At 41.7% G+C, this 19,055-nt stretch overlaps 1 protein-coding gene across 1 annotated transcript in view; it reads right to left on the bottom strand.

Moving 5' to 3' along the window:
- Window positions 1-16,457, bottom strand: part of LOC115019849 (high-affinity choline transporter 1-like) — a 70,565-nt gene extending 54,108 nt beyond the window's left edge. Inside the window, 1 exon segment of the mRNA XM_029449505.1 lies at window positions 16,274-16,457. Coding sequence (XP_029305365.1) covers window positions 16,274-16,457 — 184 coding nt within the window.
- Between the last annotated feature and the right edge of the window lie 2,598 nt (window positions 16,458-19,055).

Here is a 19,055-nt window from a genome sequence, read left to right as displayed (position 1 = left end):
TGTACTGCAGCACGGCGAGGGCCAGGATGGCGAACGGAGCAGCCCACTTCACCAAGGTGACAGCAGGCGACCACCTGATGCTGCCGCAGCCTCCGGCACACTGCGGGTAGACCACCAGGAGATGTCGCTCCTGAGCTATGAACAGCATGAGGGTGACGTTGGTGACCACACCAAAATAGAAGATGAAGTCGGTGGGGTCCGAGGAGAAGATGGCCCCAGTCTCCATGTCCTGGTCCACACGAGGACGGCCAAAGAAGCTGATAATGTCAGAGACCAGGAGGAACAAGACATGCATGGGAACTTTGTTTTCACCTGGACAAACAACAGAGGAACAGAAATGATACTTCCTGCGCACATACGTCTTTCATCATACACTGAAACCTTGGGCCACTTGTGTCAGGTGGAACTGGAAACTGAGCTTTGAAGGCCTTCCTCTTTATCTTATGTGTACATTGCTTGAAAAATATAAATGTACTGTCGCTGATACAGTGCTAAATATTACTGCTACTATTGATAGTTGGCTACTGTAACCATTAAGCCAAAATGTCTAGACTGCAGAGTATTGAATTACTTAGATCTTCTGCATCCATGAGCCCTTAGAGCATGCGCACTAGTGTTTCCTGTAACCCTGCATCCTGTGTTCTGCTCATTCACATGAATGGAGGAAGGGAAATAACTCTGCATAAGGCTATCAGTACATTTCACAACTTTTAGGGCCTAATGATTTAAATAATGGGTATTTTATCCGTATTGGGAAGTTAATGCAATGATCTGCTGATTTACAGACATCTCTTTCCCAATGTAAGTCTATGGGGAAAGTATGTTTGGGCCCTGGCATCATGCCAGGCCTGGAGGTTGTAATCCCTCAATGAAAAAACTGGCTTTAAAGCTCAGCGCTGCTGCCGGGTGCTCTGTAGGAGCTGGTGGTTAAAGGACTGGTGATATCGCACACAGAGTGGAGTGAGAACAAACCTTTGGACAGATTCTTCAGGGTGTACATAGCCAGTCCGATGGCGGGCAGCCCTATGCTTAAGGTCAACCAGCTGATCACTTGGGCTACCTGCACAGCGGCGGTGTTGCCAGTGACGTTGATGAAGACGGGGTCAGTTGTTGCCACTGTGCTGCTGTCAGCCATAAGAGGCCACACGGTGGGTATTTATATGTTCAGCTGTTCAGATTAGCACCGATGCAGCAGGTTGCAATGACGACCACCTCAGTCTAGTTTCAGTCAACACAAATTCAATCATTTCTAAGAAATAAGAAATAAGTTTGTCTTCAGCGTGACGTTTTAAAGAAACATTTCAGTGTATTTTTGCTTTACAGAAAGACATCTGAGTCCAGACGGCGCTCTCAGCCCTGCTGATTTGTAAAGTCGGTCCAAACTGGGAATAACGCCTCAGACTTTTATATCTGGCCCCACGAGACTCTCCTCCATCATAAATAACATATTGACTATTGAAGGAGCGTTTTCTGACTCACACAAGCAAATGTTTATATTTAACAGTGCACCACAAAATATGCCTCATTCTGATGACACTGGCTAACGCTCTGAAGATGCAATACAGAAGTTCTGTATTGAGACCATAGCACATAATTAGCGAACACATTTGCAACAGGGAAGTCATTCTGCAGGGTTTTCTTTAGTTTCAATATATATAGCGAGCGTACAAAGAGTTAACCGCAGCTTGTTTAATGAAAACAACTGCTGCTGCTGCAGGGTTGAGGAAAGCAATTAGTAAGTGTCCCATAATAACTACCAGTTAAAAGTGGATTAGAAAAAAGGCTTTCAACGAGATGTAGAGTGTGAAACGTTCATATCTGTTGAAGCTAATTTCTTCATCTTTGTTTCTTTCATAATGTACAAAATGAGCATAATTACTTGAGTTTTGTGTTGTTTCCTGTTCCACTTCTTTTTACTCTCTTTTAAGTTTCCAAAGCACATTAATCATCTTCAACCATTAACTTACCTGCAATAAATGTCGACCTTCATCCACGAAAACTCCCCCATTGTCATTTCAACTTGCTTTTAAAAACTTGACTGCTGACCAAATGTTGAAATGATTCGAGGTCTGAACTCTTTCTTCCCAGGCAACTTGTCTGTCTGAATACCACTTGACATGTTTGAGTCCGGCTTTGTTTGCATCAGGTCTTCTTGGAAGCCATTTATTGCAGCACTAAGCCTCCTTATCAGTCTGCTTTGCATGGAGCCTGGATGTGCTGAACATGGAACATTCTGTGTTTTCATGATAATGCAGGGGGGAAATATTTGCATGAAAAACTGATGTCAATACATTGCAACAGCCTTCATCTCAACTTTGTGTGGCGCTACAGTAAAAAAAAGACGCATGAAGATCAACCTAGTAGCACTTGTCTAGACTCACGTGGGCTTCTTTACTGTAAACAGTCTTTAACAGAAAGGCTGTGTTTCAAACTGCACGGTCTAATGAAGCACAGCAACCCTCCATTGTGCAGGTGTTAGAATATGTGCTGCCATTGCAAGGATAACATGTATTTCTGCCTCCATACGTCTCCTATCCTCAGTGATCAGCTGTTTAAATAGTTTTCCATTTTTTACCTTTAAACTCAGAACATCAAACCTCTAAAGGAACCTGTTAGACAACTAGCAGTGCTAAGGAGCAGTGTGTTCACTAGTAGGTCAAATGCACATACACGCGTATTAAAGTGTGGCAGGAGGGCACAGTTTCAGCATTGCACCAACGAGGATATCTTATGGAGGCTCCTACACCTGAAGGCCTCACACACCTGGAGGAGTACGTGAGGTCTGTCACACTGGCTACATCAGCAAGTGTGTGTGTGATGTTGCAACCACCACCACTGTGGCATCACTCTCCACTCAGAAGCTCTGGATTAATGCATTTTGCAGCTTTTAAATCAGAGGATGAGGTGGTGCTGAGAGGAGATGAAGAAGAAAACTTGCAAAAGCTTTGATGCTTGCAGTGTGTAAATGGCCACGACAAGGTTTAAGTGCAATCCACAAGTGTACATGGTACGTCGTTGGTGTGAGAGTAGCGACATGTGTGTGAAGTGAGTGTGAGAAAAACATAGGGATTTTAAAATGTTAACATGTTCTATGTTGTAAGTCTATTGCCCTACGCTCCTTACAAGCATGTATTTCTACATGCTTGTAAGGAGAAGTAATGACTAATAAAGCACTTTAAGACAATTGGTGGCAGTAACAAAGAAAGGTAGTAATGCACCTGCAGAGGCAGTGAACAAGGCTGCAAGCTAGCAAACATGGATGTAAACAATTCACAATATTCACTTCTAAATGTTTTAAGCAGAAGGAAACGTATGCGATGCATGTGTTAGACCTCGAGGACAAACACAGTGTGTGAAAATGACTGAAGAAAAAGAAAATTGGGAAATGTTTTCAACTGTCTGGGCCACTGGTGTGTAATCTGAAGTACTTTGTAATCTAGAGAATGTGATACGGAGGCGTCCCACTGGTTACTCCCACAAGTACTAAAGGTGTCAGCTTCAGTGTCTGACAAGGGAATCACTGAACACTGTTTCCTGCGGCGGCACAGTTACTGAATAATACAGGTGAAGCCACAGTCGCCCCGCAGGATGAATGTATCATCCGGGGACAATAAATAAACAGCTGTTTGCCCTGCTGACAGCGTCGTTCAGACAAATGAGCATTTCATGGTCACTGACACGCAAAAACAATGGAAGGAAAACATACAGTACATAGCAGACTATATTCAGTATGGTATCTGCAAATACCACTAGCAATTATTCATTATGAGTGACAACATGGAAAATGAAAGTATTTATAATAATGAGATTAAAGGCAACGGCACTAACACACGTTTATCCAGGAGACACTGTGTATCAAATATCTATAAACGTTTCGACTTTAAACTATGTACTCCTGGTGAGAAAGCTCCAAGAAATGACAGAATATATATTATTATACACGATGGAGGCTGAATATAATGGACCCAGACTAGCCTTGTTATTCTAAATTAAGATGATATTTTGTCAGTGTTATTGGCCTTGGTATATGATAGAGGTTGTATTTCTATTGTGAAATGTGCCATATATATCTTTTTTTATTATTGATGTATTCTTAATAAATCACGATCATAACAGCATAAAAATGACTTCCGCTAAGTGATACATTCTGTAAAATACAAGATAATACATGTCAATGGTAATCACTTCAACCTTATTTGCTTATTTATTTATTTATTCTGTGACTGTGCCAGACTGACCTTTCGACTCCCCATAAATACATCAAAGTTTATGAGCTCTACACATTTGTGAATACAAGTAACTTCCTCATTACGTGGCTGATCACCTGCTTGTTGTCTGTCCCTCTTCGAATACCTGTGGTAGGCTGTCTGCAACACCCAAACATCCAGACACTTTGATTTGAATCCTGGGTGATCTGTTCTGCAGGTTGTGTTTGCACCATGTCCCTCATATTCATTGAATTCCTTCATGACATCCTTCTCTTGGCAGCAGCTCTTCAATTGCTTCCATAACTGTACAGTTTTCACATGTACACCTAAATGTACAAAAGAAGAGTGGTAAGGACATGTACACAATGTGCAATATCCAGAAAAAGGCCAATATTAACGTCATCTGAATTTCATACTATTTATATGCCTGTGTTTCACGACAGGCTCGTAAGCAGCTCATAAGCCTGTTATGGTCGTACGGAGGTCAGATCTACCTAGTAGCAACTGTTTACCCGTTTCACGTAATTCTCGTAAAGTTACGACATCGTAACTTCCATGAACATCTGGTAAGTGTTCCGGCTCCTATAGGCTATAGTGACCGTCTATATATATATGTATATATATATATATATATATATATATATATACAGTATATCTCAAAAGTGAGTACACCCTTTAGATTTTTGCAAATATTCTGTTATATCCTTTCAGGGGATAACATTATCCTACTGAAACTTTGATATAACTTAAAGTAGTCAGTGTGCTGCTTGAATAACAGTATAGATTTATTGTCCTTTGAAAATTACTTAGTACACAGCTGTTAATGTCTAAACAGCTGGCAACAAAAGTGAGTACACCCCATAGTGAACATGTCCTAATTGTGCCCAATGATGTTGTTTTCCCGCCCTGGTGTCATGTGACTCGTTAGTGTTACAAGGATTCAGGTGTAAATGATAAGCAGGGCTGTTAAATTTGGTGTTTTGGGCACAATTCTCTCTGAATGCTGGACAACATGGCACCTCATGGCAAGGAACTCTCTGAGCGGCTGAAAAAAAGGATTATTGCGCTTCACAAAGATGGCCTTGGCTATAAGAAGATTGCCAACACCATGAAAATGAGTTGCAGCACAGTGGCTAAGATCATACAGCGGTTTTCCAGGACAGGTTCCACTCGGAACAGGCCTCGCCAGGGTCGACCAAAGAAGTTGAGTCCACGTGCTCAGCGTCATATCCAGAGGTTGGTTTCCAAAAATAGACGTGCGAGTGCTTCCAGCATTGCTGCAGAGGTTGCAGAAGTGGGATGTCAGCCTGTCAGTGCCCAGACCATACGCCGCACACTGCATCAAATCGGTTTGTATGGCCGTCGCCCCAGACAGAAGCCCCTTCTGAAACCGATGCATAAGAAAGCCCGCAAACAGTTTGCTGAAGACAATGAATCCAAGAACATGAGTTACTGGAACCATGTCCTGTGGTCTGATGAGACCAAAATAAACCTGTTTGGGTCAGATGGTGTCCGGCGTGTGTGGCGGCACCCTGGTGAGGAGTACCAAGACAAATGTGTTTTGCCTACAGTCAAGCATGGTGGTGGCAGCATCATGGTCTGGGGCTGCATGAGTGCTGCCGGCACTGGGGAGCTGCATTTCATTGAGGGACACATGAATTCCAATATATACTGTGACATCCTGCAGCAGAGCATGATCCCCTCTCTTCGGAAACTGGGCCGTAGGGCAGTTTTCCAACATGATAATGACCCTAAACACACCTCCAAGATGACAACGGCCTTGCTGAAGAAGCTGAAGGTTAAGGTGATGGCTGGCCCACACATACTGAGCAAACACACACATAGACTCACAAGGTAAAAACAAGACCAGTGTCACAGCTGGCACTCAAACTAGGATGAAGTGTGAATAATATGAGGAGTATTTTAAAGCAGGAACAATATTTAGCTGTTTAACTGTACTTCTTCTTCTTCTTCTTCTTCTTCTTCTTCTTCTTCTTCTTCTTCTTCTTCTTCTTCTTCTTCTTCTTCTTCTTCTTCTTCTTCCTCTCTACTTTCTTCTTCAGTCATCAGACAGAGAGATCCAGTGGGTGATCCGTGCTTCTGTGTTGGTAGTGGGCTTGGTTGGTACATCGCTGACGAACATGAAAACCAGCATCTTAATGTTCTGGTTCATTAGTGCTGAAGTGGCCTACATCATTATCTTCCCTCAACTCGTCTGCGTCCTCTTCTTCGACATCTCCAACGGTTACGGGGCTGTTATGGGCTTTCTGATTGGATTAGTGTTAAGACTGCTCAGTGGAGACCCATCACTTGGGTTAGCACCGGTCATACACTTCCCAGGATGCACTCTTGAGGACGGTGTTTATGTCCAGTACTCTCCGGTTAAGACCATCTCCATGTTGTCTGCCATTGCTGCCATCTTGTTGTTCTCCTACCTGGCTTCTGTGCTCTTCAACAAAGGCCTGCTTCCTGAGAGGTGGGATGTGTTCAAAGTGAAACAGCAGCTCTCACCAGAACCACTGACAGCAACATGTGGCGCCGCAGAACACAATGAGAAGGAGAAGTTGAATAGAAACAACTCTCAGACCGAAGCATCAGAGCCAATGTTTAGCACAGACTGTTAATGTTCCTGTGTGTACAGTACAATGTGTTTCCTTATAGTAATATAGTTACTATGCTGAGGGTTTCTGTTGCAGTACCGCAGGTGTCCACTGGGACACATTGTCAGAAAGGTATAATGAATGAAATATAACTGCTTTGAATGGGATATTGATAGTGTAGTGGGCATAGATATGTTGTTACCGTGTTATGATATTATAAAAAGTACTTCAGTAATATAATAATACATTATAACTGTGTTGTAGCCGTAAACACGACAGACATGTGAAATATTTTCCGACCCACGTAGCTACAGGATGGATCAACACACAGCAAGGAAGTTAATGCACAAACAACTGCTTTTTGAACAAAATAAATATATAAAACAACCAATACATTGTCAAATAATTCCCTTTAATTGTGCTCGAAGGACAACTGATTGTGCAGCAGTGAAACAAAAACACAAGATAACAAGATTTAAATTAGGAGACACTTGATAGAAAAGTGTTTTAAGAGTCATTTAAATAATTGATTTGGTTTTACTTTAAACTCTTACAGTATATGCTGCTTATCTCAAGTTTATTTTGAGACCAAGTGCAGTGTTTTACATTGTTTAGCAATATATTTAATCTCATAGAGTTTCATTTAGTGAGAAGTAGATTGTATCTGACCATTAGAGTTTAACTTGTAGTGTAATCAAACTTAGTAACAATGCTTTTAGAAGCACTTACATCTTGTCTACATGAACACAAATAATGATCAGTACTGTATTAAATGTGAACACTTAATACTTATTATTATCCTGTCTTAGGTTTCTTAACTCTCGCTCAGAAGACTAAACAACATCAAGGGTAACTTTGTTTTCACATTCTTCATTCCAGCTGACAACCTACAATCACTTATTTAACTCTCATACTTCAGAGCTTATATTTCATTACAGTGTTTGTGGAGGAACTCTATGCAGTGCTTTCATCCTCATGCTACAGCTTTGTACATACATTTATTTTTATATTCACAAACATCAATACATTCAAAGTGTCTTGTTGCCTGAATTGCCTTATTGTTAGAATAAAACGGATTTTGAATGTGAACTTTCTTTTATTGAGAGAGAGAGAGGGAGAAAGGGCGAGAGAGAGAGAGAGAGAGAGAGAGAGAGAGAGAGAGAGCGACAGAGAGAGAGAGAGAGAGAGAGAGAGAGAGAGACAGAGAGAGAGAGAGATATTTTACATATTCTTAAAACAAACAGTTTACTAATAAAGTGTAACGAAAAATCATATTATCATATCAAAAATATATATTTATAAATAACAATTCTATAAATATATAAAGATTATCCAATAAAAACCTGTGTAAAGTGTAAACATTCATTATTCACAGTACAGATAATATTTTTAAAACACCAACGTTCTTTAAAAGTGTCGAGATCCCCGGTATGTTTGTAAAACCTAAAATCGAGCCAGAGTCTTGCCCTGATATTACAGAGCCACACTGTCTTGGCCTCCTGCCCCTCTCTGTTCTCAACTCTGTTTTTTCTGCTAATGTAGATGGTCATTTTTGCCTCTCCCGAGAGGAAATTTAAAAGCTGCCACTTTTCTTTGTTTTTTGTAGGCAACTCCCATGATAAAAACACTCTCGGTAAAAACGAAGGCACCATGTAAAATCCTCCACTGGAGGTCGGCTGTCCGCTTTTTGAGGGGAGGTTTGTAAAAAGCCCCCCACTGTGGGCCTGGTCCACTTCCTCCACCCAGTCTGTTACTCCACACAGTGGAGGCTCTGCTGCACAGGCCTTTCTTGTGGATGCTTTTTACACAGTTCGTATATAGAGTCTTTTTGTCGGCTCTGTGCAGCATCAGTCCTGCCGGGTTAGTGACGTTGAGCAGGGGACCGGTCAGTTCTCCCAGCCCTGGGCTCAGGTTGATCTCCGGAAAAGGGTCTGCTGGGTCTGGAGAAGCCTTCCCGTCACTGTAGTCTTTTATTAGGCTCTTTTCCTTCCCAGATAGCCTCTGGCTCCACAGCTCCAGAATCCTCTCGGCCACTCGAGCGGAGGTCAGACCCAGCAGAAAGCCCAGGGCTCGGGCATCACTCAGTGCCGGCCCCACTGCATCCACCAGTTGCTGCAAGCACAGGGTTTTGGACCTGCAGAGCGCCACCATCAGGCTGGGTGTGCTGCTGCCGCTGACGTCCAGCCTGGTTCTGTAAATCAAAGGCTCCTTCAACAACCAGTGCAGAGATTCCGACATTGGACACCTTTTATGATTAAAAAGGGCCCAAGACTTAAAAACACCCTGATAAAACGGAGGCAGCCTATTTAACTTTTAAAAAATAGAATCAGTTAAAAACAGAGCAGCATCCAGCCCCAGGTTATTTACACGTCTGAGAATGCAGCTGGTCACATCTCTCCACACCAAATCAGCCGGGCCGGTAAGATATTTTTGTACAAACTGAAGTCTAAAAGTGGCTGTTCGGCTGGCCAGGTGGACAAGGCCCTGTCCCCCCTCCTCTCTGGATAAAAACAGCACCCCCTGTGGCACCCAGTGTAGACCATCCCAAAAAAAGTCCACCATTTCTTTCTATAGTTTTGCTAAAAGGCCTGAGGGAGGGTCTACACTGGTCAGACGGTGCCACAATTGGGATGCTACAAGGTTGTTTAAAACCAAAACCCTACCTTTAAAAGACATCTGAGGGAGCAGCCACTTCCACTTGGAAAGCTTTCCCTGAATCTTTTCTGTGACATTCTCCCAGTTCTTCTGGACAATAATTTATTTTCCTAAAAACACGCCAAGATATTTCAGGCCGTCAGTTCTCCAGGTGAGGCTCTGGAGAAGAACTGGGAGACCGCCACGCCACTCCCTGACAGCGAGGGCCTCACTTTTCTTCCAATTTACCTTTGCTGCCGATGTTACACTAAAACTATCTATATTAACTATATCTGTTAAAATGTCCGCATCTCTCTGGCTTTTAATAAAAACAATAATATCATCTGCGTATGCGGATAAAACAAATCTGCTATTAAAACCAGGTAAAACCAGACCTTGTAGGCTGGAGCGTATTTTGTAGAGGAGAGGTTCCAGGGAGAGCGCATAGAGCATCCCCGACAGAGCACAGCCCTGCCGGACCCCTCTACACACTCTAAAAGGAGCACACAGACTACCATTTAAATTAAATTAAATTTCAGCACACTCTCAACTTCACTGTACAACACCTTGATCTTGCCTATGAAACCAGCGCTGAACCCAAACTTCTCCATTACTTTCCAGAGGAAGTTGTGCTCAACGCGGTCAAAGGCCTTTTCCTGGTTTAGAGAAATCAGACCAGTATCAAAGCCCAATGAGCTGGAGACCTCCAAAACATCTCGAATTAGATAGACATTGTCTACCATGGACCTGCCGGGCACACAGTAGGTCTGGTCCCGGTGGATGACCTGCTCCACAGCCTCCCCCAGCCTGGTGGCCAGAGCATTGGACAGAAGCTTGTAATCCACACACAGCAAAGACACAGGGCGCCAGTTTCCGATGCCCTGCAGGTTTCCTTTCTTGGGCAGGAGCGTTATCACGGCCCTGCGGCAGGACATCGGCATGGAACCAGAGGCCAGACTCTCGTTAAAATCATCTAAAAGATCTGTTGCTAAAATGTCCCAATATGCTTTAAAAAACTCAACAGTGAGGCCGTCGATACCAGGAGCCCGCCGTCCTTGCATTTTCTGCAGAGCAGCCTGTAGCTCCTGTGTAGTCAACGTCCCCTCCAGCTGTGAGTTGGTTTCCTCGGCTACCTGAGGTAGTCCCCCTAAAAAAACTTTAACGTCTAGCAGTTCGGCTCATGCCATTTTTTTTACTTTGAGGATTTCAATATATCCTCGATCTCCTGTGGACTCACTGATTTGTTCTAGTTCCACTATATCACCCTCCAGGTCTTTCATAGATCTGGTGATGTCATGTGTGACATTGAGGGTGTGCTGCTGACAAAGCATTTTAATTTCAGTCTTACCATGGTCCCAGCACTGCCTAAGACTGTTTAAATCACCCTTACTCTGCCTAAAAACACACCAGAAATAAATAAAAGCTTCTCTAAAATTTTTATCAAATGTTAAAACTGAGTTAAAGTGCCAGTATGCGCTTCTTGGCAACACATTTCTTCACTGATAACCTAAAGCTGGTCTGTGTTTTCTTCTTCAACATCTCCAACTGTTAGCCGTTGATATGGCTACAGGTTGGTCAAAAGGCAACAATGTCGACATTTGAGACAATTTCTGAGCCTTCTGTATGATGAGCACAGAATCTTAGGAAAACACAAACATACCTCATGTAAGTTAAAGTAAACTAACTTTTTTCACCTTTATTTTGACAGTGAAGATGCAGACAGGAAATGGAGAGAGAGAGTTTTTTACATGCAACAATGCAACTGAACCAGCAACATTGGGGTCGATACTGTTGAGGAACTTTGGACCTAGTCCTATAATATATAACTAATCTTACTATACATGTGTCGATATGGTCAAACCTCAGTCTCTGTACATATTTGGAGACTGAGACTGGCTGAGAACATCCACATAGGCTTTAGGTAAAATACCAACCTCTACAAGGCCATTCTCAGGTCAGACTGTTCTCACAACTGTTCTCTGTGGCTCAAGGTTGTTCCTGTGGTGTATCGCTAACACGGAGGCTGCCCCGTCACTGTGTCCACCGTCTAACCGGCTGACCTGCTGCTGGGCCCGGGTCTCCCCGCCTGGGTGTTGCCTGCAGTCTGTGGCTACAGCTAACACACTCGACCCCTCTGGTTTCGTAGCCTCCTCGACATCACCTGGACTATGAAACTGCTGGATCATACTGTTTCTGACCCTCTACACCACCATGGGATCATCAAACTGTTCATATGGATTGCTCTTTGTTTTGTGTCTACACTATATGTCTGGTTTTGTGTGTCTGCTCTCCCTCTCATTGTTTTTGCTGTTTTTATCTCCTGTATTTTGTAAGGTGTCCTTGGGTGTCTTGAAAGGCGCCTCCAAATAAACTGTATTATTGTTATTTTATTATTATTAACAAACTAGTTTACATATCTTAAAAACTGTGATAATAGAATGATAAAAAATGTACTGATGTTTAGTGATTAACTCAACTGTCATGAAGCTGTTACACCACAGTATGCAGGTAGCTTTACAATCACACCCCTGTATCTTACTGCAAACATACATTAACTACGAGAGGCAAGACCTGTGCTTTCTTACCTTTCCACATTCTTTGTATATCAATTTGCTCGACAACCAGTCCATCATGTCTGTTAACCAGGAGTGATAGCTTAGTGTTTTTACCTGCTGGTCCTTGGCCTGCTGAAAAAGAGAAGAATCAACTTGATGTTTGTGTTCACAGCCAAGTGTACCACGGGTCGAAACGTCTACAAACTGCATTTTTGTTTTGAACAGTGCATCTCTAAGTTCTAAACTGAGATACAAATCGTTGCTTTGAGATAATGGCACTGCACAGATTTCTCAGTGACACAGAAGTAAGGTGTTAAATGAGATGAAGAAGAGTTTAGAAACTAACCACCTCGGTCAGAAAATGACATGTTGTAATGTTCACAAATAATAATGTTGGATGTCCTAAACGGGTCACAAGGTTCTCGAGGGTTCCAGAGTGTAAGAAATGTAGTCCATAAAGTATGTTATATGCTGCCAAGTACTTATTAAAGCAACGTTTAGACCCACACATATGCAGTCAACATGTGTAAGATAAACCTCTCAGCTTGAAATACATGTATCTTTGATAAGAACAAGAGTTTTTTTGTTTCTAAAACACCGACTCTGGAAATGTCCTGCCTCGTATTAACCTCATGGTTTCTTTAAACATTGGCAATAAGACTTAAGCCACGTCTGCAAACTGCAGTTGACTCTTTTGTGATAAGATGAGCCTGCCAGGCAGACCTCACTTTCAGGTTAACTGCTGATTGATTTGCTTCTTCATCATCAAATATGAATATAACATTAAATAATCACTTCTTGTATTCACACACTCACAAGTTATAAGTCCTATAAGGAACAATGGTAGAAATGTTGTTGTACTTTTCAGACAGGAAAGAATTTCACATCACACATCTGGTGAAGATGTTCAGTTTAATAACTGAAATATTTCACATGTCTGTCATGTTTACGTCTACAACACAGTTACAATGTATTATTATATTACTAAAGTACTTTTTGAAATATCATAACACTATAACAACATAATATCAAAACACACCTCACTCTATCAATATCCCATTCTTTGCAGTTATATTTCGTTCGTTGTACCTAGCTACCAATGTGTCCCAGTGGACACCTGCGGTACTGCAACAAATAACCCCGATATATTAACTATATTACATCTGGGCGCCTGCCTAGGGAGGTGTTCCAGGCACAGCTGGGAAGAGACCCCGGGGAATACACAGGACTCGGTGGAGAGATTAGAGAGGTAGATATCTCCTCACTGGCCTGGGAACGCCTCGGGATCCCCCAGTTGGAGCTGGAGGATGTGGTCCGGAGAAGTGAAGTTTGGAGTTCCCTATTGGAGCTGCTGCCCCCGTGACCCGACCCCGGGTAAGCGGTAGACGATGGATGGATGGAGGAGGGATTCTCAGCTGAACGCCAAAGCGATGACGTGTGAAACTGCTGTGAAATAATCTTCAACGCAAGCTGAATCCTTCCAAGTGTACTGTGTAGTGTGTCCGCCATCGTGTACGACAGGGTTTTAAAATCTGAGTCAAGTCAATACATGTATTGACTATTTTAATACAGCAGGTTTGTTCAGGAAGTGCTAGTTATGATTCTCTCTGATCAATCTCTGTGGTCTGCAGTGTTGTAACTCTAACTTCTAGTATCGGATCATCTCACTTGGAACCTTTACGGCGGAGGTACCAAAAAACTACTAGCCACAACTTTTAACGATGGAAAACCAAGAAAGAGTGAGTGGAGTTGAGTAGAGCTGTGTCATACCATGCATACCTGCATTGGGCTCTGGAGCCTCAGGACAGAGTTGTTCCTACCACATGTCGGAGAGCATGGGATTCTCTGACATCACTTATCGTCTCACTTCAACTCAAAATGAATCCACCTTTCAGGAGAACTGGAGAAGCTTCTTGGATGAGAAAAGTGTTCAACGGTAAATATTGTGGAGTTCCCAGCTCTAATGACTAACAGCGGACACTTCTCTGACCAAGCCAAAATTCAGTAAAATAAACAAGGTCAAAAGATTTAAATTAGGAGAGACTTAATTGGAAAGTTGTTTAAAAGTATTTGAAATAATTGATTTGGTTTTACTTTAAACTCTTACAGTATATGCAATTCCTTTCAAGTTTATTTTGAAACCAAGTACAGTGTTTTACATTGTTTAGCAATTTATTTAATTTCATAGATTTTCTGTTAAATTTTGGTTAGTTTAGTTGCATTTAGAAGAAGATTGTATCTGACCATTAGAGTCTAACTTGTAGTGTAATCAAACTTAGTAACAATGCTTTTAGAAGCACTTACATCTTGTCTACATGAACACAAATAATTATCAGTACTGTATTAAATGCAGTGGCGGGCCGTGCATTTCACACCTAGGCCTTCAGTGATGTCCTACACAGTCCTACCTGAATTATTCCACGTCTTAATACCATCATTATGACGCCATGGCTCTAGAAACTATACATTTAGACAGAAAGTACAACAGAGTTATATTAATATTTCCGAAGCATTTATAATCAATAAATCCACATTTACAATTAAGAGTGTTAAACTACCAGCTTTAAGATCGCTAGGATACTGTCAACACTTAAACATAAAAGGCGCTTTTAAGGGATTAGTCTACAAAGTTTTATTAAGTCCACTAAAAGTATGTGAGCTTTAACAAGTGTGTTCACTAAACAGCACATTGTCGCACCTAAAGCAGTTTCATTTAAGAAACGTGACGATAAAGAATAAAGACACAGCAACTATTCACTGAAAATAAAAGAAAACAAACAAATAATTTGCATTTGTTCATGAGGATATCTTTGCGACAGTGGTGAAAGTGTATTCCTAGCCTTGAATGTCCACTTTGATAAAGGTTAATCCAAAACAATTCAACAAGTCTCCTTGAGTACTGTTACTGCACAGCTGAGCCAGTGCACCACACACATCTCTACATCTCTTGCAGAAACATCAAACATTTTATATATTTGTCAAAAAATGCTTGTTACCAAAACAACTGATTATTTTAACACAAAATCCATCCTCCTTTCTTTCCTCAAGAAGACTTCAATGACTGTTGTACAGTTTATCTGTGCGTTTCAGTTCCACCAATAAGTCCTTTTCTACAGACATGGAGGCTAATGCTGAAAGCCGAGTCTGTCCAGCAGCATTCCTGCCATAAGTTTTAATTTGCTTTAAGGCCGAGAATGACCGCTTGGCAGAAGCAGTGGACACAGGGATAGGCTCGCTAGCGTCAGGGTTGGCTGTTCTCTTCTCATGATGTCTAGCTTTTCTTGAAAAGTTTGTCTCGAAAATGGCTTTGCAATGATATCTGCGACCAAATCGATCTCTTCTCCTCCTTCAGCCGTTGTGGGTTGAAAAAACAGCTTGTAGAAATCTACACATATTAGCTCGTTCAAAGTTAGCTAGCTCTGCGTAGCTCTGCCTCTCAATAGTGCGTATCCAATCGAAAGACGTGCATGTGCTGACGTTATCGTACGCCTTCTAGCTGGCCCCGATGTCGCCAACTCGAAATCTGATTGGTTAACGCCACAGTTTTGTCTTCGTTCACTTTAAGCTACAGGCGCCCGCACTGTTGCTTCTGAAGGCCTCAGGGCAGATCTCTTGGACCCTGGCAACACATCATGCTGAAATATGATTGGATAAAAGCTCTAACATAAAGGCCAGACCTCCAAATCTCCATCTGAGGCTGGAAGCAGCGCAACCAAGAGGAAAGCTATGAAATGAAGAGAATAGACTATGGGGAATATTTCAAAATTAAATTTATATTCTGATGATGTTTAGGCCAGCAGAGAAGGCCTTACTGGCCCTGACGGCCCGCCACTGATTAAATGTGAACACTTAATAATAATACTTATTATTATCCTTTCTTTGGTTTCTTAACTCTGGCTCAGAAGACTAAACAACATCAAGGGTAACTTTGTTTTCACATTCTTCATTCCAGCTGACAACCTACAATCACTTATTTAACTCTCATACTTCATAGCTTATATTTCATTACAGTGTTTGTGGAGGAACTCTATGCAGTGCTTTCATCCTCATGCTACAGCTTTGTACATACATTTATTTTTATATTCACAAACATATCAATACATTCAAAGTGTCTTGTTGCCTGATGGAAACTGGAACTTTGTGCAGCCAGCTCATAAGACACCAACCCTTTACAGAACCAAAAATATATTTATATTCTTAAAAATATATTTCTTTAACAATCACAACTTTGTAGTTCCAGTTTCCATCCAAGTGTTGTTAGCGGTGCTCTCCTCACCTGTCATTGTGAAGATCCCCACCACCACGTTAATGCTCCGGTTTCCCAGCAGAGCCATCTCTATTCCAGAGGCCGAACTTTTCTTCTGTTCCCTTTTGGACTTGAAAGAAGCCCAGATGCCGGTCCCAAGGACCAGCAGGTAGAAAAATGACATCGCTATCACTCCTGGGATGTTAACAGCCATGATCGATGCTGACTGGTTTCCTCACTCGCTGATGTCAGACTGACTGGTGAGTGTTACAGAAAAGAGGGGAGACAATCTAGAGGACAAACCGGAAAAACAGGAACTTCTTCCAACTGAATCCCGCCTTGTGAAGCGTCTGATTTAATGATTCTTGGCAAGTATAAAGGATATTCATGAATACATCTTGATTATCGTTAACATTGAGACAAGAGGCAACTAAATTAATACAATTTAATTTCTTAAATTAATATAAGAAATATTTTTAATCGGGTGAAGAATTTTGGATGGTTCAGTGTGTCCACATAATCCTCTTTTATCAGACCATTTTTTAATAACTTTTGAAGTCCTGTTACTGGACTACAAGCCAGTAGGCAAAATATCCTACGCTAGATGTTTATCTGAAAGTGCTGTGACTAAATTTAAGGAAGTGATTCCACCAGCACTTAATTCAATACCAGGGCTCAATATCAATATAATGGAGGACTCCAATGCTAACTTTAGTCCCTCCCAAATTAATTATCTTGTTTATAGCGCTGCAGCCTCACTGCGAATAACACTCAACTCTGTCGCTCCTCTAAAGAAGAAGATCATAAAACAGAAAAAGAAAGCTCCATGGCTTAATTTACAAATCCGCAAGCTAAAACAAAAGTCGAGAAATCTTGAAAGTAAATGGCGTTCCACTAAACTGGAAGAATCTCGTGTAGTCTGGTTAGATCATCTTAAAACGTATAAGAAGGCTCTCCGTAATGCAGAGCAGCTTATTACTCTTCCTTAACAGAAGAACATAAGAACAACCCCAGGCTTCTGTTCAGCACTGAGGCTGACAGAGAGCCACAGCTCTACAGAGCCTTCTGTTCCTATATCTCTCAGTAGTGACGACTTCATGAGCTTCTTTAACCATAACATTATAATTATTAGAGACAAAATTAATCTCCTCCTGACCTCAATCAGTAACGACTTAACTTCAACTGTTGGAATTTTAAAAACATCTGTAACTCCTGAAATATATCTAGACTGTTTTACTCCAATCAACCTTAACCAACTAACTTCAACAATCTCATCGTCTAAGCATCAACCTGTCTTTTAGACCCGATTCCAACTAAACTGTTTAAAGAAGTTTTACCCTTAATTAACACCTCGTTATTAAATATGATCAACCTGTCTCTATTATCTGGCTACGTACCACAATCCTTTAAAGTAGCTGTAATAAAACCACTTCTTAAAAAGCCTAGTCTTGATCCAGAGGTTTTAGACAACTATAGGCCGATATCTAACCTTCCCTTTCTCGCTAAGATCTCGCAGTTGTGTGATTTTTTACATAATAATAGTTTATTTGAGGTTTTTCAATCTGGATTTAGAGTTTAGAGTTGTAAGAACCGCAGGAGGCGGGGCAAGAGGCCGCACTGGAGTCCGTGCTGGACGCAGGGTTGGAAGCCGGTGGAGAGGCCGTGCTGGAGGTAAACGGAGCCGCTCAGGAGGCCGGGCTGGAGGAAGCACTGGGGAAGGGATCTCGAGAGATGTGATATAAGACCATATGTGATATAAGACCGAATGCCCCTGATGGCCAAATCCCTAACAATAATGCAGCACAACTACAATATTATTTTGATAACTTGGGATAAATTTGTACCAGTGAAAGAGAAGGTTTGAGATGAGAGGAGGGAAAAAGAAATAGAAAAATTTAAAACAGGGCTGAGGTGAGATGGATGGTCGAATTCAGCCACTGTTATAATCAGCTCATCATGTCTCTATCTTTGCATTTCTTCACTCCCATATATCAGAAAGAGAGATCAAGTGGATGACTGGCTGAGAACATCCACATAGGCTTTAGGTCAAATACAAACCTCTACAAGGCCATTCTCAGGTCAGACTGTTCTCACAACTGTTACGGTGGGGAGAGGGTGAGGACCCAAATGCAGTAAACAGAACGATGATTATAACAAAAAGCGAGCCTTTAATATATTAAAAGCTGTGAAATCCAAAAAGTAAAAACCCAAACCAGGAAGACAGGAGGGAAACTTGGGATAAGTTTGTACCAGTGAAAGACAAGGTTAGAGATGAGAGGAGGAGGTAAATAAAGAAATAGAAAGAGGAACAATAGGGCTGAGGTGAGACAGATGGTAGAATTCAGCCACTGGGATAATCAGCTCATCATGTCTCTATCTTTGCATTTCTTCTCTCCCATATATCAGAAAGAGAGATCAAGTGGATGATCCTTGGCTGTGTGTTGGTAGCAGGCTTGGTTAGCACATTCACTAATGTCTGAAACAGCATCGTAATGTTATGGTGTCTTAGTTCACTGATAACCTACAGCTGGTCTGTGTTTTCTTCTTCAACATCTCCAACTGTTAGCCATTGATATGGCTACAGGATGCACCCTTGAAGATGGTATTTATGTTAAACGCTCTCCAGTCTTCGCTTCCATCATCTTGTTCTCCTACCTGTTTTACCGGCTCATCCACAAAAAACTGCTTCCTGAGAAGTGCTTTGGAAAATGACAGCATGTTACGCCCCGGCTCGGCAAGTGAAAAGGGAGTAACATATAACTAGATGTTGATGGTAAAATAAGATGTATTTATTAAATATGGTGGACAATTT

Source organism: Cottoperca gobio, chromosome 15 (assembly GCF_900634415.1).
Source record: "Cottoperca gobio chromosome 15, fCotGob3.1, whole genome shotgun sequence".
In the NCBI taxonomy this organism is placed as follows: Eukaryota; Metazoa; Chordata; class Actinopteri; order Perciformes; family Bovichtidae; genus Cottoperca; species Cottoperca gobio.
Note: the sequence above shows the minus strand (reverse complement) of the source record. Positions and strands in the feature narration are given on the sequence as shown.